Source organism: Ictidomys tridecemlineatus, chromosome 2, assembly GCF_052094955.1.
Source record: "Ictidomys tridecemlineatus isolate mIctTri1 chromosome 2, mIctTri1.hap1, whole genome shotgun sequence".
Classification (NCBI taxonomy): Eukaryota; Metazoa; Chordata; class Mammalia; order Rodentia; family Sciuridae; genus Ictidomys; species Ictidomys tridecemlineatus.
The window spans coordinates 225319103-225341935 of NC_135478.1; the positions used below are offsets into that span (position 1 = coordinate 225319103).

At 53.8% G+C, this 22833-nt stretch overlaps 2 protein-coding genes across 10 annotated transcripts; one reads left to right on the top strand and one right to left on the bottom strand.

The window, feature by feature from the left end:
* The first annotated feature begins 221 nt into the window (after window positions 1–221).
* Window positions 222–18751, top strand: Lrrc61 (leucine rich repeat containing 61). Of its 6 annotated transcripts, none has more exons than XM_078040794.1 (4): window positions 222–3597; window positions 5905–6004; window positions 6248–6374; window positions 8153–12680. In XM_078040794.1, the coding sequence occupies exon 4, from the start codon at window positions 8199–8201 to the stop codon at window positions 11406–11408; it is 3210 nt and encodes a 1069-aa protein (XP_077896920.1). In that variant the 5' UTR covers window positions 222–3597; window positions 5905–6004; window positions 6248–6374; window positions 8153–8198; the 3' UTR covers window positions 11409–12680. The 6 variants fall into 6 exon arrangements, with proteins under 6 accessions (XP_077896920.1, XP_077896919.1, XP_077896921.1 ...); XM_078040793.1 differs by having other exon boundaries at window positions 5909–6004; XM_005326644.5 differs by lacking the exon at window positions 8153–12680 and adding an exon at window positions 17307–18751 and having other exon boundaries at window positions 3085–3597; window positions 5909–6004.
* Window positions 18752–18948: 197 nt separating this feature from the next.
* Rarres2 (retinoic acid receptor responder 2) lies at window positions 18949–22190 on the bottom strand. 4 transcript variants are annotated; one of them, XM_005326645.5, is made up of 5 exons: window positions 22080–22190; window positions 20965–21162; window positions 20694–20798; window positions 19551–19646; window positions 18949–19359 (listed from the first exon to the last, which is right to left on the bottom strand). In XM_005326645.5, the coding sequence occupies exons 2-5, from the start codon at window positions 21136–21138 to the stop codon at window positions 19243–19245; spliced, it is 492 nt and encodes a 163-aa protein (XP_005326702.1). In that variant the 5' UTR covers window positions 21139–21162; window positions 22080–22190; the 3' UTR covers window positions 18949–19242. The 4 variants fall into 4 exon arrangements, with proteins under 4 accessions (XP_005326702.1, XP_021582938.1, XP_005326704.1 ...); XM_021727263.3 differs by having other exon boundaries at window positions 20965–21251; window positions 22080–22164; XM_005326647.5 differs by lacking the exon at window positions 22080–22190 and adding an exon at window positions 21849–22061.
* Between the last annotated feature and the right edge of the window lie 643 nt (window positions 22191–22833).

Here is a 22833-nt window from a genome sequence, read left to right on the forward strand (position 1 = left end):
TTCATCCTTTTGCATTTTTTCCGTTAGATGGTGTGTGTGAGATGGAACTTGTTTACTGACCACTGGGTTTCTGCTTCTCTAATTTGCCTGTTCACTTCATTAGCTGACTTTCTAGTATGTTAGTATTTTGTTTGGCTTTTTGTTTTTTTGTTTTTGTTTTTTTTAAACATGCCCAGCAAATTTAAATCTATTTCTGGGCTCTGATTTTCTTCCGTTGATCTCTTTTGGTATTTTGTTTTTCCTATTGATTTATGCAAGTTCTTCATATATTTCTACTTCAAGTGGAAATCCTAGAGAAATTAGGTCCAGGAAGGGAGAGAAGGACCATGTAGAAAGTGGGAGTGTAATCAGACTGCCCCATCTCTCCTTCTGCTCTTCAAAATAATTAAGAAAATGAAAAGCAACCACAAAATGGAGAACATGTTTGCAGTGTACACATCCGTCAGAGGACTTGGAGCCTGTTTTCATGAGCTTTTGCATCACGGTGACCAACATGCCCAATAAGAATAGTTTAGAGGAGGAAAAGTTTCTTTGGGGTTCAGCATTTCAGGGGTCTCAGTCCACAGACAGCCCACTCCACTGGTCTGGGCAACATCATGGGGGAAGCTGCAAAGCTCATGGCAGGGTCAAGAAGCAGACAGAGAGAGAAAGCGGGGAGTGGACCACAGGGACACCCCCTGTGACCCACCTCCTCCAGCCTACAGTTGCCACCAAGTCAGTCTGCTCAGGCTAGGACGGACTGCGCAGGTTACAGCTCTCACAATCCAATCATCACTTCCCCTCTGAACATTCGGGCATTAGTACAAGGGTTTTGGGGGGGACACCTCAGATCTGAACCATAACATATCCTAAATATATAAAGAACTCATAACTGAACAAGACAAACCAAAGTTTTAAAGACATTTGAACCCATTCTTCACAACAGAAGAAGTACAAATGGCAAATGAGCACAAAAACGAAGTCAACCCCATCCGTCATCTGGAGATGCAACTTTAAACTACAATGAGATACAACCACAACCACTTGAATGGCTAAAATGAAAAAGACTGACAAAGTGTTGGTAAGGATTTGGAGCAACTGGAAGATTGCCCGGAAGAGCACAAAATGGCATGAACATTTTGGAAGAGTTTGTCAGTCTTCTCTTAAAAAGCTAAGCAGGACTTACCATATAACCCAGTACACCCACTACTATCTTACTTGTCCAGGATAAATGAAAACATAGGTCTACACAACACATATTCTTTATTTGCAATAGACCAAAACTGGACACAACCAAATCATCAGTGGGGTGAATAGGTAAACAAACTGTGCTATCCGCACATAACTGAATTCTACTTGCCAATAAAAAGAAATGATTAGGGGACTGGGGTTGTGGCTCAGCAGTAGAGCGCTTGCCTAGCACATTCGAGGCATTGGGTTCAATCCTCAGCACCATACAAATGTAAATAAATAAAGTAAAGGCATTGTATCCACTACAACTAAAAAAAAAAAATTAAATTTAAAAAAAGAAGAAATGATTATCGAGAACACCAGGAGGCTGAGGCAGGAGGATTGAAAGCTTGAGGCCAGTCTCAGCAATTTAGCAAGACCCTATCTCAAAAATAAAAAAGGGCTGGGGATGTATCTTAGTGGTAGAGCCCAGCTGAAAATCAGACATACAAGTATATACTTTTCTTAGTCCATTGGTTGCTATAGCAAAATACTATCAACTGGGTAGCTTGTAAACAACAGAAAATAAGTCCTCACAGTTTTGAAGGTTGGGAAGTCCCAGATTGAGGGGATAGCAATTTTAGTGTCAGATGAAGGCCTGTGTCCTGGTTCATAGGTCCTGATTCAAGGGGGTGACCTCTTGTTGTATCTTCTCATGGTAGCAGGGATAAACCAGCTCTCTGGGGCCTCTAAGTGTGTTCATGAGGCCTCCACCTTCACGATGTAATCACCTCCCAAAGACCTGTCACCTTGTTGGTCAGGATCTTGATAGATGAATTCTCTGTGTGTGTGTGTGTGTGTGTGTGTGTGTGTGTGTGTGTGTGGTGGCAGGTAGGGGCAACAGCATTCAGATCAGCAGGGCGAGGTGGCACATGCCTACAATCCCGGCGACTCAAGATCTTGAGACAGGAGCACTCTCCTACCGCAGAGCCCTCTTAAAGAAAGGAATCTTTTGCCATCTTTAACAGTTGTTTGGATAATTTTTCTTTAACAGCTAATATCTCTTATTGTGCAACTGAGTACCGGTTTCCTCATCTGTACAGTGGAAAAAAACAACAGCTTCATCTTTGAGGCATGGAGAGGATCAGTTGAGATTCCAAATAACTTTGGTAAAGGGTAAAGCTAAAGTGTATACACACTCTTGTTCCAGAGCTCCCTGTTTTAAGTCCTAGGTGGAGGACTGCACAAGCCTGGAGTTGATTGGCTTGGGACAGGAGGAGGAGGCCTTCGGAGTTTTTCTGACTCTGGTGGAAAGGAGCTAACATAGCCTGTGAGGCAAAAGTTGTAAACTTTGGCGCCCACAAGGGAAAGGGCCATTCTCTGTTCCACCGCAGAATGCAGCCTTTTCTTTCGAGCCTTGGGCAATGCGGTTTGCAAGGCCTTTGGGGCCTCACCATGCCGACTTGTGGCTCCTTCTTACTGTTGCTGGGGAACTGATGTCTCCAGAGAAGGGTTGGAGGAGTTCGCAGAGAGAAGGGGGAACTCAATTCTGGACCAGCGGGGTTTTCGCCATACTGGATGGAAAAGAATTTCAGTACGTTGCAGTCAAAAGCAAAGGCAGAGGTTTATTTAGGAAAGTAGATACATATTCAAGGGAGAAGTGGGGATGGGGAGCAATCTCAAAAGAGAGACACCTTCGGGGTAAAGTATGGAATACACACTCAACGGAGAATGCTAGCCATGGCCAGAGGGAGGGACAGCAACCCGTTGGTGTGGGGTGTTCATATCTACAGGGGGCCGAGAGCCCTACTAGGGGCTGGACTAGAGACGCAGGCAGGGTGGAGCTACACAATTTTGCAGCAGTTTTTATCATTTGCTTATATATTTCCCTCATTTTATAAGGGCAGGGGCCAAGGGCAAGTTGCTCAGGCTCAAGATTTACAACTGTGCTTTCTGCATCTCAATGGCTTGTGGGAGGGTCCTTTCTTTATCCTAAATCCCATCTCACTATCATCTTTTGTGGCCTTCCACCTGCAGCGCCCGCGGAGTGGATCGGGTGGACTGGGATCTCTTGGAGGGGTCCGGAGCTGGTACAGTGAACTCCAACGTTTGTATTAGATAAGGGCATACAAAAGCTTTCTCCAAAACCGTACTAAACCGGTTGGTACCTAAGACTCTCCGGTCCTGCGGTCCGCGCCTGCGCACTGGAGCCCGCCGCGGGCGCTAGGAACGTACCAAGCGCTGGGCCGCGGGTGCGCGCGGAGACCCCTGCGGGCTGGGGCTCACCGAAGCAGCCCCTTGCCCGCTCCGGAACTTGCAGTTCCTGGTCTCTGCCTTCCGGTTGGCGCGTCGTGGGGACTCCCTCCTTCTGCGCTGGGAGAAGCGCAGCGGCGGCTTGGCGTGCACCTCCCTTGGGCGCGCGGACCCAGCCCTGGCACCTGGCCCCAGGTAAGCCGCGGGGGACGCCACCGTCCCACTTTCCGGTCTCGGGAGCTGAGGTTCGGGGGCGACCTGCTAGATTTACGCTGCGGGCGCACGGCTGGGGCCCTCCGCGGCCGGCCCGGTCCGGTCCCAGAGCTCTTACGCACGGATGAGGCCAGAGCTGCGGGACAGACCGCCCTCAGCCACTTCGGAGCCGAGAGCCGCCCTGGATGCTGTTACCGACCGGACTCAGTTAACCCGCGGCGGCCCTCCAGCTGGGTGCTGTCCTCGCCCACGGCGTAGCGCAGGCGCCCGGTGCGCGCAGGCTCGTGGGCGCACCTGGCGGGTAGCCGAGCCCGGGTTCTGGACACCGTCCTTCTAGGCCACCGGGGACCCTCACCCCCACCTCCCGGGAAAAAGCAGAACGTTTTGGTGGTGCGTTGTTTCAACAGATCTCATTTTGTGTCACTTTTGCCTAACTTAAAGGTCTGGTGATGTTTGATTATTATTTAAGACGTCCCCCTTTAGGTTTTTGTAAGCCAAATGTGTATGTGGGACAAAATCTAAAAATATATAGTGGTTTTCGCTCTTGAACTTCCAACACATTCCTCCTTTTCCCCACCACCTTTCCACCTGCTTAGAAGCCCAGGACTTGAGGGCCCAGCTAGTGTTACCGCTGTTTCCCGGTGACGGTCTTTGCTTCCTTGATGCTGAAGTATAACACCAGAGAAGCACCCCGAGGCAAGTTTAGGGTGGAAAGTAGAAGCTTTATTAAGACAGCAGAAAAGACTTCTCCCCGGAGGAAGAAGGGGACCCAAGAGGTGGAATCCGTGGAAGGGCCATGTCTTCCCCTTTTTATAGTTAAGGTCTTTCACCTTTCCCGCATTTTGTCGCTGTTGCTGTCCTTTGTTCTGTTATCTTGCAGTGACAGAATGTAGGTGGGAAGACCTGAAAGGTGAGGGGCAGTTGGGCCACTGGAGTAATCTGGGCAGGAAGGACCTGGGGCGCTACTGATTAGCACCTTGCTGTTTGCTGGGAGCTGCTCCATTAACATTTCTTTAGAATGGGCTCTGGGCCTTGGGAACATTAACATTTCAATTTCCCCAAGTGCTGCTCTGCTTTCCCGTGCGCATTCTCAATATGGCTTTCATTTTCTTTTTCTTTCTTTTTTTTTTTTTAAATATTTATTTATTTTTTAGTTCTCGGCAGACACAACATCTTTGTTTGTATGTGGTGCTGAGGATCGAACCTAGGCTGCACGCATGCCAGGCGAGCGCGCTACTGCTTGAGCCACATCCCCAGCCCTGGCTTTCATTTTCGATTTTACTGGATATTAGACCTGATTTTCCTAACTATACTAACTATCTTTAAATCTGGCTTCACTAGTGCCCTAGTATGGGGGTGCGCCAGGGACGGGGTGAAAGGTGGGGACTGGCGGGCCTGGGCAGAGTAAGAATTGGAAAAGATCTGGCATAATTAAGGCACCTTAGAAATAGAGGAGTGGCCCCTCTCTCTGGGCGCCCTCAGGGAAAGGATTGGCAAGAGCAGTCTGAATTGGATAGCCTCAGATTCATTAAGCCCACACATTTACCAGTGGCCTGGCTTCCTCTGGGGGACCAATAGTCCCTCAGGCATAAAGGACTTCATTCCCGCCCACCCCCCCCCACCTGATCAATGCCTCGTCTGCCCTAACTCTAAGGCCAATCCCTTCCCCCTCCTGTGCTCTCAACCCGTTTTCTCTGGAAGCTCCAGCCTTGGATTTGACCTTTGTCCTGTGTAGTTAGCTTGCCCCTCTTCCCATTGTACTTGTTCTCTGTTTAGGGTTGCAGCCAAGCCCTTTCCTCCCATCTCCATCTCCAACACTTGAAGTATAGTCAGTCTTCCACAGCTGCAGGTTCTGTAACCAATGGGAGGTCATAATTATCAGGAAAAAATTGTGGGGCTGGAGGTGTAGCTCCACGCTAAAGCCCTGGGTTCAATTCCTAGTACTGGGGGGAAAGAAAAGAAAGAAAGAAAAAAATTGTGTCTGCCCTGAACATGTGCAGAATTTTTCTTAAAATTAGTTCCAAACAATAGGGCTTAGCAATTATTTACATAGCATTTACATATACCAAGTATTATAGGTAATCGGAGATGATTAAAGAATGTGGGATGATGTGTGTAGATCATATACAGATGCTACTCCATTTGATTTAAGAGACTGGAACTGGTTTCTCACCCCAAATGCCCCAGGGCAGTTATTCTCCTATATTTGTGTTTTGGTACTGGGGATTGAGCCCAGGGGCAGTTTACCACTGAGTCACATCCTCAGCCCTTTTTATTTTTTACTTTGAGACAGGGTCATGCTAAGTTGCTCAGGGCTTTGCAAAGTTGCTGAAGCTGATTTCAACTTGGAATTCTCCTGCTTCAGCCTCCTAAGTCACTGGGATAACAGGTATGTACCACTGCACCCAGCCATATTTTTATCTTGAGGGCTTAATGCTGGCTCGTAGTGAGTATTTCATGAATCTTTGTTAAAAGGTTGAATACACTGAGTATAGCATCCGAATAGGACAAAGCTAATTGGGAAGCAACAGGATCGGTACCCTGAGGTACACGAGTGGATCTTGGGTGAAGGTTTTGGGGTGTGCCCCTGGGCTATAGCTCTTAACAGACAGGTGTTTCCCATTTCTACCAGGTTGTCTACCGTGGCCTGGTTTTAGTGCCCTGTGTCCTCATTGATGGTGATATAGCCTACAGACTCCTTCTGGAGGTTTGAACTCACAGTCTGGGTTGCATTCTCCAGTCAGGAAGCACGAGCTGAGGTAAGTCCCTTCCAGTGCTCACATGTGGAAGCAGCCTTCTGGGTCCAAGACAGTATCTGGAATGTCATTCCCGATGTTATCCAGCCTCCCATGGGGCACCTCACGCGGGCCTTTGTTCATCTGATGTCTGGGTGGATGACTGAGTTCTGTGAAATAAGCTTGAGGGTGTTGCTGCTTTAGCCTTGGAGACTGCTCTCTGGAAGGATCGTCTCCTGACAGAGACTCAGAGCCGGGTGGCTTGACACCTGGGAAGTACAGACCTGCCGTCTCCGGGGATCTGTAATATTGGACAGCACTCGGTGTCAAGGTGTCTGGGTTCTCCGTCTTCCCTCTTGATCTCCTCTTGATCTTCTCTGCTGGCTTCGGGTGCTGTGGGTGGGTGTCTAAGTCGCCTTCCTCGGAGTCTTCTCCATCACCAGGACGTGCATCCTGGCCCCCTGGGCTCTTCCTCCTCTACCGTCTTCTTTTCTTCTCTCTTCCTGTGTCTCCTGACTTCTGAGGGTCTTGTCCCTTTCCCAGTCCTGAACTCAACCTCACACCCGGGAAAGTGAATTGAAGATCACACCCAGGTATGGGTGGCAGGGTGTCCCGTTAACCAAGGCGGAGTGGCACGCAGGGAGAGCAGGCGAGGGGAGCTTAAGAGAGAACCCTGATCCCCAGACAGACCTGGGTGCAGAGCAGAGCAGCCTGGGTGCAGGTGGGCCCAGAGAGGCAGCCTGAGGATCATCACTCGGGGGACACCCAGAGGAAGAGGCACCTGAGGTGGGAGGAAAACCAAGACAATGTGTTCCTGCCTGAGGGGAAAGGGCATTTCAAGAGGAGGAAGTTGGGGTGGGGGGTGGCGGAAAAGCCACTGAGTTAGGGGCAAGACCCCTAGAGGAGCAGGTATTGACAGGAATGGGGGGTGAGAAAATAGCCCTCCTGGAGGTTTGTCTGTGACAGGAAAGAGAGGGCACTGGGGATGCTCCATCTGTGTTCTCTGCAGGAGGCTGACCAGCAACACCTCTGGCTCAGGACCCCAGGCTGCCTTTTTTGTTTTTTTTTTTAACCAATTTTGAGCCACATTGTACATTTACTGTGCCCTCCTGCTGCCCAGGTTTTCAAGACACAGCTTGGGAGCCCCTCTCCCTTTTACTAGTCTCCCCCCTGGGAAAACTGCCAGGACTTGCTGGTGAGGTCATTCCCTTCCGTGGGTCGCACAGACCACGTGGAACTTCTTCTTGCCTTCTGCACGTGTGAGTCAACATGGGGCTCTTGTCTACTTTACTTGGTATCTACTACACCCCATAGAAAAATCACCACGTGGGGCTGGGCTTGTGGCTCAGTGGTAGAGTGCTCGCCTAGCATGTGCAAGGCCCTGGGTTTGATCCTCAGCACCACATAAAAATAAATAAAATGGATTTATTGTGTCTAACTACAACTAAAATATAAAGAAAAGAAAAATCACGTGCCTCCTGTGTTCTCAGACATTGAAAGAAAAAAGGGGAAAGTCCATCAGTTTGGCAAAGAAGATGCACACAGAAGCCTGTAATGTGCAGAGAGCCGTGGGGACCAGCCTCCCAAGTGCCCTGTCTGGCTAGAGGAGTGAAAGTTGCTCTTCACCTGGGAGTTCGTGGCCTGGGGAGTTGGTCCTGGGCCTGAGTTCACTCTCTTGCTGTGCCTCGCCACTTGTCTCTTGACCTTCTTTCTCCTGTCCTGTCTGGGCCTCCCCTTCCCCTCAGTGGTCCCCAGAGTTAGGTGGGGACAGTGAGAACCGTGCTTTTCATCTTGCCTTGCAGCCTGGGCCTGTCTTCTCATTTCGCCAAGTTCCCAAGCATAATAGAAATGGAGAAAAGCAAAAAGGCCCGCAAGAGGCAGATCCCCTCCAGATTGGTGGGAAAGGAGCCCTCTGTGTGTGCCAGCTGCCCTGTGGCCAGACCCAAGAGCCCAGCTGCCACCTTGGCTTGTCCCAGCTCTGACTTCAAAACCACAGCCACCAATATCTCTCGTGGACTTGGCCTGCCACAGACTGAAGTCAAGCTGGAGTTTCCGTGCAGCGAAGAAAATGCTGGCAGTGGTCACAGGAGGAAAGTCGGATCCCTGGGCTCCCAAAAGAAACGTGAAAGGCACTTGTCTCTGCAGAGGAGCAGCTCCTGGCCCCCACCCAGTGGTACATTGGTCCCTTCATCTGACTCGGGCCAAGTTTTCCAGGAGAAGCAGGTAGAAACTGCCTTTGGCGTACCTTCCTCCTGTGGGAAGAGGAAAACCCACCCCATGAGGAGGCCTGGTCTTCACCCCGCCACTTCCCAGGCAAAGTGCCAGGCCAGCTCTGAGCAGAATAAACCAAAGACAAACTCTGGAATTCAGGGCCTCAGACTTGTGCCTGGGCAGGAGCCTCACACACAGCCCGAGAAGAGGAAGGTGTCCAAGCGGAAGGCATGTGGGTGCACAGAGGAAGGAGAGCCGGCAGGACGGAAGGCTAGGTCCTTGTTGGGTGGTGCTAGAGCTGCCCCCTCTACCCCAGCCCTGATTCAGCCCCAACCCCCCTCCCTGCAAATGACCAGTCCTGAAAGGTTGGAGGCAAACCAATCGAGAGAGAATGAGGAGGCGGTGCCAGCTGACCTCACTGTGCATCTGGCCAGAGAGGCGAGGCAACGCCCCAAGAAGGGGAAGAAAAAGCGTTCTCATTCTGCAGTAAAGAAGAAGTTGGGGCCCCAGCTGAACCTTCAGGAGACCCCCTGCTTGAAAAAGTTGGTTAAAGCTAAGAAAACAGAAAATCAGGGCTTGAATTCTTCCCCGCATTCCGCAGGCCTTCTGCGTGCCACAGGTCTGACAGCCGTGTCCGACATCAGACAGTTCTTCACCATTGATTTAAAGAACAGCTGCCGAGTCCTCTGTACCTTGTGTCACGTCAGTGTCAGACTGTGCAAAACTGAGGGGCAGTCCCAAGCCTCAGGCCTCGTCCATCACCTGGCCAGCCAGCATGGGCTAGAGTGGGAGAGAGGGCTAGCTACCAGCAGCCCTGGCAAGGGGGTAGAGGACATGGAACAGGCACAGCTACAGGCCTTGCCCGTGGATGCTGCCAGTTTTGCCTCAAGGGGACAACTGGTGCCCATACACCACCCAGACACTGTGTTCTTGGGACAACGTGGCAGAGAGCCAGACCTGGACGGACCTGACCAGCCACTTTTGTCCTCATCGCCCCTGCCTGCTTTCCCTGTTGCAGTCAAGGACAGGCCTAATGACACAAATGCCCCCGAACAACCCCACACGGAGACCTGGAACCACAGCATCACAGAGCTGCTGTGCAGCCTGGCCTTGCCCTTCTCCTTTGTTTCCTCCAAACCCTTTAAGAGGTTCATGACGCAAGTGGACCCTCGCTACCACCTGCCCTCCCCAGCATTCTTCTGCGACAAAGCCTTGCCCCTGCTCCACGAGGCTGTGGGTGAACAAGTGCTTCAGGAGATGCAGTGGGCAGAGGAGGGCCATGTTCACCTCACAGCCTCTACGTTGACCCACGACTCCATGGTGAACTATATGGCCGTCAGTGCCCACTGGGTGGTGGCACAGTCAGGCAGCAAGCTTGGGGCATCGGGGAGCCTGAGGAAGAAAGCCCTGCTCTGGATCCGAGGCCTGGAAAGAGCGACAGAGGACAGGCAGCCCGAGCTGCTGGATCAGATTAACCTGTGGTTGGGCCGTGGCTCCCTAAGAGCAGGTTTCCTGGTGTCTGGTGGCTGCCCTGCCCTGGACCTGGCCCTGCAGGCTGAGGGCTACACCCTCATCCCTTGTTTTGCCCACTGCCTTGACTCAGTGGTGAGCAACTTTCTGTGTCACCATCATAGCGTCCAGATCATCCTGGGCACAGCCAGGGCCATCTACAGCCATTTCCAAGGCTCCGCAGAGGCCCGGAATCTCCTCAGCCAGCTCCAGCACCAGTGTGGCCTCCCAGCCCAGCAGCCCTTCGAGGAGCTCTCAGACCACTGGAGCTCAGCCTACCACCTCATGGAGTGGCTGGTGGAGCAGCAGCAGGCCCTGCAGGAGTACTCGGAGAAACAGCAGCCAGGCAAGGCCAGCACTGCCCTCTCAGCCATGTTTTGGAGCCTGGCAGACAGTCTGGTCAAGCTCCTGCAGCCCTTCCAGATGGTGATCCGTGAGGCCAGCACAGATCAGGCCTCTTTAAGCCAGGTGTTGCCCCAGGTGCGCTATCTGCACATCTTCCTAGAACAGGTGCATCGGCACTTCCAGAAGCAGGGAGTTGGGGAGGTGGGTGCGGCCTTGCGGCTGGCCGAGGGCTTGGCCTTGCAGCTTTCCACAGATTGTCAGCTCAACGATCTCTTCTACCGAGAGGAATTCGTGCTGGCCACGTTGCTGGATCCCCGGTTTAAGGGCAAGGTTGAGGCCATCCTGCCCGTAGGGGCTGACATTGATCACTGGAAACAAGTCCTTGTGTACAAGGTGAAGGAAATTATGGTTTCCCAGTATTCCCTGCCCACCTCAGGCTCCCTGCAGCGCGCCAGGGGCTCTCGAGTGAGCACCAACAAAGTAGCCAAGGGTCCGCGACCCCAGAAGAAGGGCCAGAAGGAGCTTCTGCAGAAAAGCAGCGAGTCTGGCTCTTTCCTGGTCATCCAGAGGGAGAAGACCTTGCTGGAGCAGCTGGAAAGCGTGGGACTGATGGCTTCAGAAAGCAGCGGGGCCTCGCTGTCCACTGAGAATCACATAGCCAGCGTCATTGTCAGCCGGTACCTGCGAGAGAACGAGACCATCGGGGCTCAGGAGGACCCACTGTATTACTGGGAGAAGAAACGTAAAACCTGGCCAGCCCTGGCCCAGCTGGCCACAGTCTATCTGTCTTGCCCGCCCACAAGAGCCTTCTCTGAAAGTGTCTTTGGTGCCCTGAACAGCCCCATCATCACAGAAAAGGGCTCCCCGCTCAAAGTGGAGACTGTGGAGCAGCTCCTCTTCCTCAACACCAACCTGGAGAGCTTTCCCAACTACACCCCACCACCCCTCAACTGCTCCAGTACTGACCCTGCTGAGCAGGAGCAGGCCCTATAGCCTATCTGCTGTGCTGGGGTGGGCAGACTTGGGTGTGTGCTAGTAGGTTCCAGGAGCTCAGGAGCTTGAAGGTGTCTCAGTAGTCTGCTGACCTCAAAACCTCAGGGAACCCTGCAGCCGAAAAGGGCAGAGGACATCTGTTTAAGCCTGTGCAGTAAGGATGGGGACAGCTTCTTGGTTCTTGACAGGTTGTTATATTCTTTTCTGAAGTCATCTTCCAGGCCTGTGTTGATCCAGTTATGTTCAGCAGTATGCATGGAAGGGCTAACATGCCAGACACAGTCATGTACACCTGTAATCCCAGTGACTCAGGAGTCTGAGGCAGGAGGATTGCAAGTTTGAGGTCAGCCTCAGCTACTTAGTGAGACCCTGTCTCGAAATTAAAAAAGGGCTAGGGATATGGCTCATTGGTAGAGTATCCCTGAGTCCAATCCTCAGTTCTGGAAAAAAGAAGTGGGTAGGCTTTCCTAAACAGTTATCAGGGCCCAGAGGTAGGGTATGAATTCAGCATCTCACACACACACACACACACACACAAACACACTAACACACTCCTGCAGCTCTCCTGAGGCTCCTTTCATTGTAGGAAGGAACCTCAAGGTAGAGTCGCTGTCTCAGGAGGCAGGTGCCTACACTGCATGTGCACAATAAGCACCAGATTTGGGAATCCCAGAGTGGCCAGAGAGTACTCCCGAGGGTGGAACTAACCAGCTTGCACCAAGAACTGAGCTCCCCCAGTCCTCAACAGGTCATTCTTGCTGATACATGACCGAGTCTACATTCCACCCTTCCCTGGCCACTTGTGTCCTGCAGATCCCTTATTTAAAAGAGAAAGGTATGTGTGAAGCCCGCTAATAACAGATTGCCCAGACTTCTTGTAGGACCAAATATAGGACCTGAGGATTGGGATCCAGGAACCCAGTGGGGTTGGACAGAAGAGTTCTGGGCAAGGTGGACACTAAGATGGGTTGGAAGAAAAAAGGTGCACACTCAAAACCATCCCCTCGCTGGACTGCCAGCTGTGGAAGCCTGTCCAGTGGCCTTTCCTGGATAGATTATCAGCTTATTTCACTGTAACATTAATAAATTATTGAAAATATAAGGTAGCAGGGAAAGTTAGCCATAATCTTGTCACTCAGAGAGTCTATCTCAGTGGTTTGATATGGTCCCTTTTTTATATTGAGGTCATACCCTATGAGCTGTTTAATATGCAGTATTTTCATTTTGGCTATAACAATCGCATCCTTTAAATAAAGCTTTGTGAACACCATATTTAATGGCTGGAGTGTCGTGATTTGAATTCCAGATTGGCCTCCGTATCCCCTGGCTGTCCTTCCTGCCCATAGCACTCCAATGGGGACCTATGGAAGGGGGTGTTCCCAGGCTCCCCGTAGGAGGTAAGGCTTGTTGAGGGAGGGGTGGTGGCTGTAAAGGGATATTCTTAATGTCCCCTGCTAGGAATCAGGGTATTTTGTTCTTGAGGGCGGGGTATGCCCCAGACCTTCCCAGAACCCTGCCTGCAGTCCCGTACCCCCCCCCCACCCTGCAAACCCTGGTTCAGTGGACAGGGCAGGGTGGTTTCCCCTGAAGTTGCCCTAAGGGACAGCGGGTTGAGCTGAACTGCCATTCTTCGTTTTGTGTGACAGCACTCAACGGACTCCCAGTGTCCTCAGAGAGGATGGAGAAGCCAGGCTGGGGGCACAGTGGGGGGAGGAAGGAGGTGGGTGGGAGGAAGAAGATGAGGACCACTGTGGTCCTGAGCTCAGAGGCTTGGACTCCAGAACCTTGTTTCTCACTGGGGGCATTTATGTCTCCTGGGGGACATTGGCAATGTCCTGAGACAGTTATGGTTGTCACATCTGGGGGAGGGGGCTGGTTCTATTGGTGTCTAGTGGCAGAGGCTAGGGTTGCTGCCGATGCCTGAGGGCCCACAGCAAAGACCTTGCCCTGAGCAATGGTAATACCCAGGTGAAGAAGGCCTCCGTGGAGCCTTAGGAGAGGGAAATGGGTGGAGGAAGGCTCCCAGGTCACTTAAGCCACTGAGTGACTTCTGAGCCTGCTCAGGGTTGAAGGACTTCTCCTTAGACTTGGCTCTGTTCTGTCCAAGCTCCCTCCATGAACATTGTTTTTTCTGGTCCTGTTTCCTAGAAAGATGAACTGAGACTTGGTAGGGCAATGGGCTCATCTTCCCTTGTTCACCATCAGCCTTCCTCAGGAGACCCGAGTGTCCATGTCACCCAATCCTCTTATAGACTGCCTGCTGCTGGGCCCAGAGGATGGTTCATTTCTGTCACCAGGACAGGATGGCTGCCACTTTGCAGAGGCCAGGTTGGAGCAGTTGTGCGTGGACAGAGCCGTTCTCTGCTGCACCTGTGTCCACTGCATGCATGGGTGGGCACTGATGGTCCTGAGTTTGCCGAGGGCCACCTGGTCCGTGATCAGGAGCACAATAGCACTCTGTGGCCCCATGAGAATCGGTTTTGCTCTGACCACAGCCATATATCCAGCTGCTAAGGCCTAGACGAGGTGGCACTGGGGCCGAGCTAGGTTCTAGCAGGCATGTGTCTCACCTAGGCGCACTTTTGGGCAGGGAAGGCCAAATTCCTAACCCAGTTGGGCCTCTCTTCTTCGCCGTTCCCTCTTCTATAACTTTCCTCTCTGCAAATGGCCTCACGGCTTTCAGGTGGTGATGGAGCACGTCGGCCTTCTCACTGGTATCTCCCTCTACCCTGGCTCTCGCTTTCTTCAGTGCCGGTCCTCCTTGAAAAGGGCCTTGCCCCAGTCCCTCAGGGGACTCCCTCTTTAGCCCTCTGCCAGCCTTGGTTCCAGCGCCCCTGAGACCGACTGCCCAGCCCCCAGCCACGTCCGGCCTCATCTTGTCCAGGTTCAGCAGGTGTGGCCAGTACTGTGCTGTCGCTCCTTTAAGGCCTCACATTGTCCTCCCAGCCTCACTCAAGTAGCCCTTGACCTCTGTCCTCTCACTGACCATGGCTTCCTAATCACCATCCCAGGACAGTGCACTTTCATGGAGAGATGCCCAGAGGTCTTTCAAGTGTCCCCCTGAAGGTTAGCCCCATGGACTGCACACCCTCCTTTACGCTGGCTGCCCCCTCCTACTGAAAACGCCTGAGGCCGTTCATCCAGCTGCCTCTGGAGCCTGAGGCCACACCATCCCTCACACTTAGTGTGTGCAGCCTGAGGCCACCCGGTCCCTCACACTGTGTGGAACTGGAGTCTGTTTTCTTCCCCCTGCAGTGCTGAGGGCTGAAATCTCGCATATGCTAGGCAAGTGCTCCACTACCCAGCCCGTTGGAGGTCTTCTCCGGTTGCGTCCCCTCTATGTCTTGTCTGAGAGGCCCCTGCCAGTCACTTAGTCAGATCGCCAAATGTTCTGGCCTCTCCCCTCCCTGTCACTCTGTATCTTCATTGGGGTTGGGTCTCCATGTTTCTTTTCTACCATATGCACTGATGCTGTCCTGCATCCCCCTCTATGGGCCAGGGCCATTTCCTTCAGATGTCAAGTGGCTGCATCACCCCCTGTTCACATGCCCCACCCCACTCGTGTTGAGGGGATGCACACTTGCAAGGGATGACTGCCAGTCCTTTCGGAAAGAAATGAGGTGTGAATTTAGAAATTCAAACAACAACAAAACAGATTGGAGTGTTGCAGGCTGGGGGACTAGGTGAGGAACAGGTGTAATGAGGACAAGATCTATTCAGTCTCCTGACTCCCTGGTGGGAGTCCTTTAAAAAGCTTTTTGCTATGCCGGCGGTGGCGGTGGGGTGCGGCGGTGGCGGTGGCGGTGGGGTGCGGTGGTGCACACGCCTGTAATCCCAGCAGCTGGAGACTGAGGCAGGAGGATCACAAGTTCAAAGCCAGCCTCAGCAATGGTGAGGTCTAAGCAACTCAGGTGAGATTTTATCTCTAAAATACAAAACAGGGCTGGGGATGTGGCTCAGTGGTCGAATGGCCCTGAGATCAATCCCTGGTACCAAAAAAAAAAAAAAAAAAAAAAGCTCTTTGCTGGTTGGGTGGGAAGAGCTGATGGCCAGGGCTCTGGACCCGGATTCCCTGGAGAGGGACATAATCAGTGGTGTTGATCCTGTGTACTTGGGAATTCCAGTGCCCTGCACCCCAGGTCCTTCAGCAGCAGGGGCCATGATCTCCTTTGCAGGTGTCACCTGCCCTTGGCCTGCCAAGAGTCTGGAGGGTTGGGATTGACTTGCAGAGCAGAGGTCTGCTCTTGTTTTCTTCTCTGCCTAAACCTTGACCCTTTGTGGGCAGCAGCACCATCGGCCCTGCCCCCAGGCTGCCTTCCTCATGCTGCACGAGTACCTGGGCTCCCTGTCCCATGGTCACTGCTGATTTAATGTGCCCTCCCCCACCGTTTGTTGCCAGCTTAGTTGACCACCCCTCCCACCATACCTCCCTCCAAGACTGGTTCCAAGACTCTCTGGCCTCCCCCAGCTTGCCTTTTGGGCAATGATGTCATCTTTGCAGCTGGCACTGGGCTGTCTGGCACAGTGATCAGTGCTGGTCTGCTGATCTGACCAGTTGATGTCAGAACTGGTTTGGGTGGGCAGGGGTGCAGTGGGTGGAGAGCAACCATACCTAGCTCACCTCAGCTTCCCTGGACCTCCCCTCCCTTGACCTCAGTTTTTGCCCTCATCTAGGATTAAAAGCCAACTCCTCAGGCCCTGCAGCTCCAGCCAGAGGGTGGGGAATTGGCCCCCAAATCTGGGAACCCTTTCCCTTTTTTTTGTACTGGGGATTGAACTCAGGGTCACTCTACCATGGAGCTTTATCCCCAGCCCTTTTTGAGAAAGGGTGTCACTAAGTTGCCCAGACTGACTTATGCCTCAGCCTCCCAAGTCACTGGGATTACAGGCATGTGCCATGTGCCTGGCTCAGATACCATTTAAAAATATATATATATTTTTAGTTATAGATGGACACAATATCTTTATTTATATGTGGTGCTGAGGATCAAACTCAGTGCCCCACACGTGATAGGCAAGCGCTCTACCATTGAGCTACAACCCAAGCCCTAACATTTTATTTTATTATTTGTTCTGATTAGTTACACATGACAGTAGAATGCATTTTGACACATTGTACACAAATGAGCACAGCTTCTCCTTCCTCTGGCTGGACCTGGTGCAGAGCCACACCAGTAGTGTGATCATACACATATACAGGCATGTATATAGGGTAATAATGTCTCAGGAAATATTTTAAGTGAATGAAACAAGGTACAGTGTGCTTATTTGGTTTTCCACGTGCATCATTGTCCCAGGAAGGAAACCTAAGAAACTGGTGATGGTGGCCTCCTATTATCTAGTCAAAAATAAATTTGACATTTAAAAAATGAATACCTCATGACTGATAATGATGTATCATGAGTGGTTACTGAAAAAAGAAAATTGAGATTTTTGCCCCCAGTCCAATTTTTTTTTTTTGGGGGGGGCAGTGCTGGGATGGAAGCGCAGGCTTTGCTAGGCATGCCAGGCATGTACTCTACTACAAGTTGCATCCCTTTTTCTGTTGAGACAGGGTCCCACTAAGTTGCCCACATTGGCCTTGAACTTGAGACCCTCTTGTCTCAGCCTCCTGAGTAGCTGTGATTACAGGGATGGGCCACTGTGCCCTACCCCAGTGGATGGAACAGGTGACATTGGGCCTGAATTCTGTGCAGTGTGGCCCTAACTCACAGCGTGACCTGGGGCTGCTGTCCTTAGGCTGGGCTGTCATGGCCTGTCTTCAGGCCTTGGCTTTTAGGTCTTATTTGGCTGTTGATTTGTTGGTTCTGGTGGTAAAGGCTGATGGGACAGCCTTTGTGTCTTCTGTCACCTGCTGCAGAGGTCACAGTAAGTGCCTAATTGTGTGTCTCTCCTTAGGGACCTGCGCACCCTCCAGGTGTGCATCAAAACAGGCCCAAGGAGAGTGGAGGGTGCCTTTTGGGGGTGAGCAGCCAGCGGACTCAGTGGTGCCCATGTCCCTGTGACGACCTGTCAAGGCCCAGATCATCCAAGCCAGCTGTCCCATGGAACCTCCAGGTGAGCAGCCAGGAGAGGCTGAGGGGCCACGCATCACGCCCCAGCTGCTGAAGTCCCGCACAGGCGAGTTTGCTCTGGAGTCCATCCTGCTGCTGAAGCTGCGAGACCTGGGGCTGGCCGACCTGGGCTGCCTGGGGGAGTGCCTGGGCATCGAGTGGCTGGACCTTTCAGGCAACGCACTTACCCAGCTAGGCCCTCTGGCCTCCTTGCGCCAGCTGGCTGTGCTCAATGTGTCCAACAATCGCCTGACCGGGCTGGAGCCACTGGCCGCCTGCGAAAACCTGCAGAGTCTCAATGCTGCAGGCAACCTGCTGGCCACTCCTGGCCAGCTGCAGTGTCTGTCTGGGCTACGGGGCCTGGAGTACCTGCGGCTCCGGGACCCTTTGGCCCGGCTCAGCAATCCTCTGTGTGCCAGCCCCTCTTACTGGGCTGCGGTCCGGGAGCTGCTGCCCGGCCTGAAGGTCATCGATGGGGAGCGCGTGAGTGGGCGTGGCAGTGAGCTCTACCAGCTGTGCCGTGACCTGGAGAGCTCCTTGCGCCCCAGCTCCAGCCCAGGCCCCAGAGCCACGGAAGCCCAGCCCTGGGTGGAGCCTGGGTACTGGGAGCTGTGGCCCACCCGGAGCAGCTCCATCCTGGAGGAGGCCTGCCGGCAGTTCCAAGACACACTGCAAGAGTGCTGCGACCTGGACCGCCAGGCCAGTGAGAGCCTGGCCAGGGCCGAGCAGGCACTCAGTCCTGCGGGCACTACTTCTTCCTTTGTTTTCTGAAAGTGCTCCCTGCCAATATCACCCCAGGACAGTCTAGCAGATGGCCCTCTGCTTACACCTCCTTTCCCTCTGCATTGTCTTTGAGATTTCTTGTGCTGGTCACTGGCCTTAGGAACTGGGCCTACACTTATTCCTGTCCCAAGGGTAGTCCCCCCCCCCATGAAAACTTCCCTGCCCTCCCTTCACATATAACAGGGAGGGACACATCTCCTAAATGACCTCCAGCAGGTGGCACACAGACTGTGCATCAGGCAAGGGGCCACTCCTGGTTGCTCCAGTCTGAGACTTAGTGGACGGGATACTTCTTCCCAAGGCTATTGGTGAGAAAGGCAGGGGCGAGCAGCCCAGCTATTTCAGGCAGAGCAGAGTGCCAGAACATTCCTGAAAGCTGGAGCCCACCCACCTTCTGAATCTGCCTATCCAGATGACTGTCCTCTGTGGTTCCTGGCCTGTGCCCTCCCCAAGTCCTCCCCCTTTCTCACCCACCAACTCTATTAAATGGCTCTGTGTCCATTTGCATTATTGTGTGTCCGTGAGTCTGCTCTTTCCCCCTCTGGCCCTGCACAACAGGCTCCACGGAGCCGCTGGTGTCTAGGTTTCCAGGTGTCCAGCAGGAGGGGCCAGTGTGCCTGTGCACACACACCCAGCTTGCCCTCTTTCTGCTGGCCTCCTATAGGTTGATCCGAGGGCAGGGGCAACATAAGGAGCAGAGGGAACAGGGTCTGAGAGCAGTTTTATTAGCCCAGGATGTGAGCAGATCTTCTGCCTAAGAGGGCAGGCCTTTCACGAGGCAGCAAGCCCAGCTGTGCAGGAAGTGGGATGAAATTCTACAAACAACGGACGCTCTGAGGTTCGGATGCTCTGAGGTTCGCTCTGAGGTTCTGGTGGGTGAGGGAGGGCCAGCTTCCTTCCAGGCTCTAATCCATCCCCTCCCCTTCTCCCACAGTCCAGCAGCAGCATCTCCAACCCAAGGGCTATCCCTGCCCCCTGGCTGCCTACCAGTCCAGGGCTCAGCTGGGGGGCAGCGCCTTTACGAAGGCAAATTGTCCTGGGAAGTAGTAGCTGTGAGGGTCCTCGCCGGCCCGCTCCACCCTGCTGCACTGGGTCTCCTGGTGTTCCTGGGGCTCCTGCCGGTGCCAACAACAATTCAGGCAACTGCCAGTAGTACTGGCAGCACCTTCATACCCCTAGGAAATGTCTAAACTATGCCCCGAGACCCTTTTGCCCCTCCTCCCTCTCATCCAAACTTCCTCTGCTCTCCCTCAGACCCAGCCTCAGCCCATCTTTCCGCCCCCTTCCCAACCTCTTTGCCTCTTACCTGTCGTCCTGGCGTGTGTATAGGGCAGTGAACCATTCTGCCCAGAACTTTATCTTCAGAGTTCAGTTTGATGCAGGCCAGGCATTTTCGCTTCCTCTGGGGAGGGAAGCATGGAGGGAAGAAAGAAAAAGGGTGAGGTGGGCATGGGGCACCAGGAGCACGGTGGTGGGGGGGAGGCTGGGAGCTGTCCTCTGGAGACCAGCTCCCCTGTCAAGTCCCAGAGTAAGGGACAAGAGATTATGCTGGTTTCAGACCCAGGATATTTTAAGAAGTCAATCTCATTTCCTTCCTTCCTTCCTTCCACTGGGGATAGAACCGAGGGGTGCTTTACCAATGAGTCACATCCCCAGTCCTTTTTCTTTTTCATTTTGAGACAGGGTCTACTAAGTTGTTGATGGTCTTTCTAAATTACTGAGGTTGCCCTTGAACTTTCGATCCTCCTGCTGCAACCTCTGAGTTGCTGGGATTTCCCAGTTTTCAAATTATGGAAATTTGACATGTATATAAACAGGAATCCTTCCCAGATGAGTGTGTGCCTATGTGCATGTGTGCACATGCATGTGCAATTACATACATGGGTGTGTGGCATGTGAATGAGCCTAAAGGCAAGAATCCTCCGCAGAGGGGTTCTTTCCACCTGACTTCCACCAGACCACTTTGCTTTTTGTCTATTCTGTTTATTTACATTTTTTTTAAGATTGGATTTGAACAAAAGTGTCCTAAAGCCAAACAAAAGGTTTGAAAATCACTGATATAATGCCCCCCTCTTAGTAGATGAAGGTAACTGAGGCCTTTATAGAATCCATACAGCCCAAGGTTGGTGTTCCCTCCCAGACAGGAGCCAGAACCAGAAGACAGCACCCCCCACCAGGGATGGCAAGCAACAGTGGCTTTGCCCAGGAGTTGACCGATTACTGTGAAACCCTGCTATGAATCCACCATGGTGCCAAGCTACACCAGGGCTTCTACTGATGACTGAGAGACTCCAATGTGAGTGCTGATGAGGATAATCCTTCCCTCTCCAACCCACCCCTCCGAGCCCTGCCCCTCTAGGAAGGCTCTGTCTTCAGGGCTTCACACTGGACCTCCCAGTTCCACACAAGGGTGCAATCTGTGCCCCCCCCCCCACACATCTTCACTCACCCCAGCGGGCTTAGCTTTGCACTCTGGTTTCTTCCAGTCCTTCTTCCGGCAGTTTGTCTGCTGGAGCTTAAATTCCAACCTCACAAAGGTGCCCGCTGGGAAGGGCTGTGGACAGACAGACAGGAAGCTCAATGGGTAGCTGAGTGGGCAACAAGGCTCCTGAATATGACCTGGGCTGGTGGCCTTTCTCTGGAAAGCTTCCTGGGGATGTGCGGGTCCCCCTGAGGTGCAGCCCTCAACCTCCCTGCCAGACCAAGGCCATGCCACTAACCGTGTCCACAGCGCTGTCCACACCAGTCTCCTGGAAAGCCCACTGCACAGGTGGGTGCTTGTGGAACTCCTCCAGGGCCACCTGTAGGGCCCTGCGCTGCACCCCTGTGAGCTCGGCCCTGCCCAAGCCCACTGCATCCAGCCACAGGGCCAGCGGAATAAGCAGCTGCCACATGGCTTCACCTCAGTTGCCCGGGCCCTGGAAAGAGGGTGTGTGGTCTTCAGCTCTCCAGCCAGCCAGGGCTCCTCCTACCCTGCCCTGCTCCTCACAGTTATGCCTGTAGAACTCTGGGAAGAGGTGGAGGAACAGGGGAAATGGCCTTTCCCTGAGTCGCCCCTGGTGTCCACCAGGTGCCTCCCACCCTGCTGCGCACCTTTGTCGGGGCCTGTAACGTTTTACCAGGGTTCCCTGGCCAGCAGCCTGGGAAGCAGTCCTGTGGCCACAGCCACCCTTCAGCGCCCTTTCTATCCACCCCCTCCCCTCCCCGCTGTCCAGGCTGTCCCCAGGCTGTCCCCGACAGACCCTTCTTCCTCCCGCTCCCAGCCTGGAATCTCCCGGCTGCCAAAGGTCGCCGCCCCGCCCCGCGTCCCAGGCCAACAGCGGGGGAGGGGCAGGGACTGGAGCTCCCCACCGAGACCCGCCAGAGGCTGAATATTTTTGGGAGAACGTAAACACGTGGGAGGGCCCAGGGCGGGCGGGACTCGGGATGCTTAACCCTCCCAGCACTGGGGCTGCCGCTGCCCACGGCCCCACCGCTGTCCCCAGAAACGGGGGTCTCCACCTCGGCCCGGCCCTCCGCTCTCTTGCTTCAAGCAGGTTCTCCCTCCTTTGCCTCTTTCCTGGGGTCTCCCTAAGTCCTCCCTCCCAGACCTTCCGATCCCTACCTCAACCCCTGATCCGGGCCGCCAGAGGGGCGACCCTCGGGGTCAACCCTGCCTGGAGAGGTGGTCTGGGGCCGGAAAGCCACAGAGGCGGAAACTGGGGCCCGAGACCCCTCGGTGAAGAGGCTCCAGGGGGCCGCCTTGGAGCAGGCGCGCACACACGTGGCCTTGGGGCCGCTCCTTCGCCCACTCGGCCCGTCCAGCCGCCTCCCCCGACGGCTCTCCCCTCCTCACCTCCTCGCGAGCCTTCGGCGTCTCTGCCACCCTTCCGCGGCGCAGACCTGGCGCGCTGTCCGCCCCTCCCCGGCCTCTGCCCCGGCCCTTCCACGCCCCCGCCCCCGCGGCCCCACCTCCAGGCCCCGCCCCGCCCCGGCGCCCCGACGCCCCGACGCCCCGACGCGGGCGGGCGGGCGCCCTCCTCCTGGGGTCAGCCCTGACCCTGACCTTGGCCGCGCTGGCGGCTCATTCCCGCCAGCGGGGCCGCGGAGCGCTGGGTGCCCTGCAGTCCCTGGTCCCACCTCTCCCTGGCTGGGAGATGGAGTTTCCCGGTTCTTCTCCGCCGGCTGAGGACTGCCCTGCTCCCTCAAGGGCTTCCTGTGCCCGCTCGCCTGCCCAGGCAGGGCTGCCCTTTCCTGACGGAGGAAAATTTCCCAGAAATAAAGACACCTTCAAAGCACACTGAAGCTTAAGGAGTCCCCCCACCCGCTAAAGCTCCTCTGAGAAGGGCTCACTGTGGTGCCCAGCCCCCTGTCCGGACCCTGCATGCTGCTTTTCCTGGCCTGACTTCTCGTCCTTGTTGGCCAGCGACTCAGTCTCCTATGGGGTGCTGGGAGACTTCAGGTGTGCAGAATGGCCTGGGGGAGTTTATAAGGCAGTGAAGAGTCCGGGAGCTCAGTGTCCAAATAACCACTTAATTCCTCAAGTGAATAGGAAAAGCCGTGAGGCTTCATATCATTAGCAACCACCAGCGTTTATCTAGCCCAAGCCT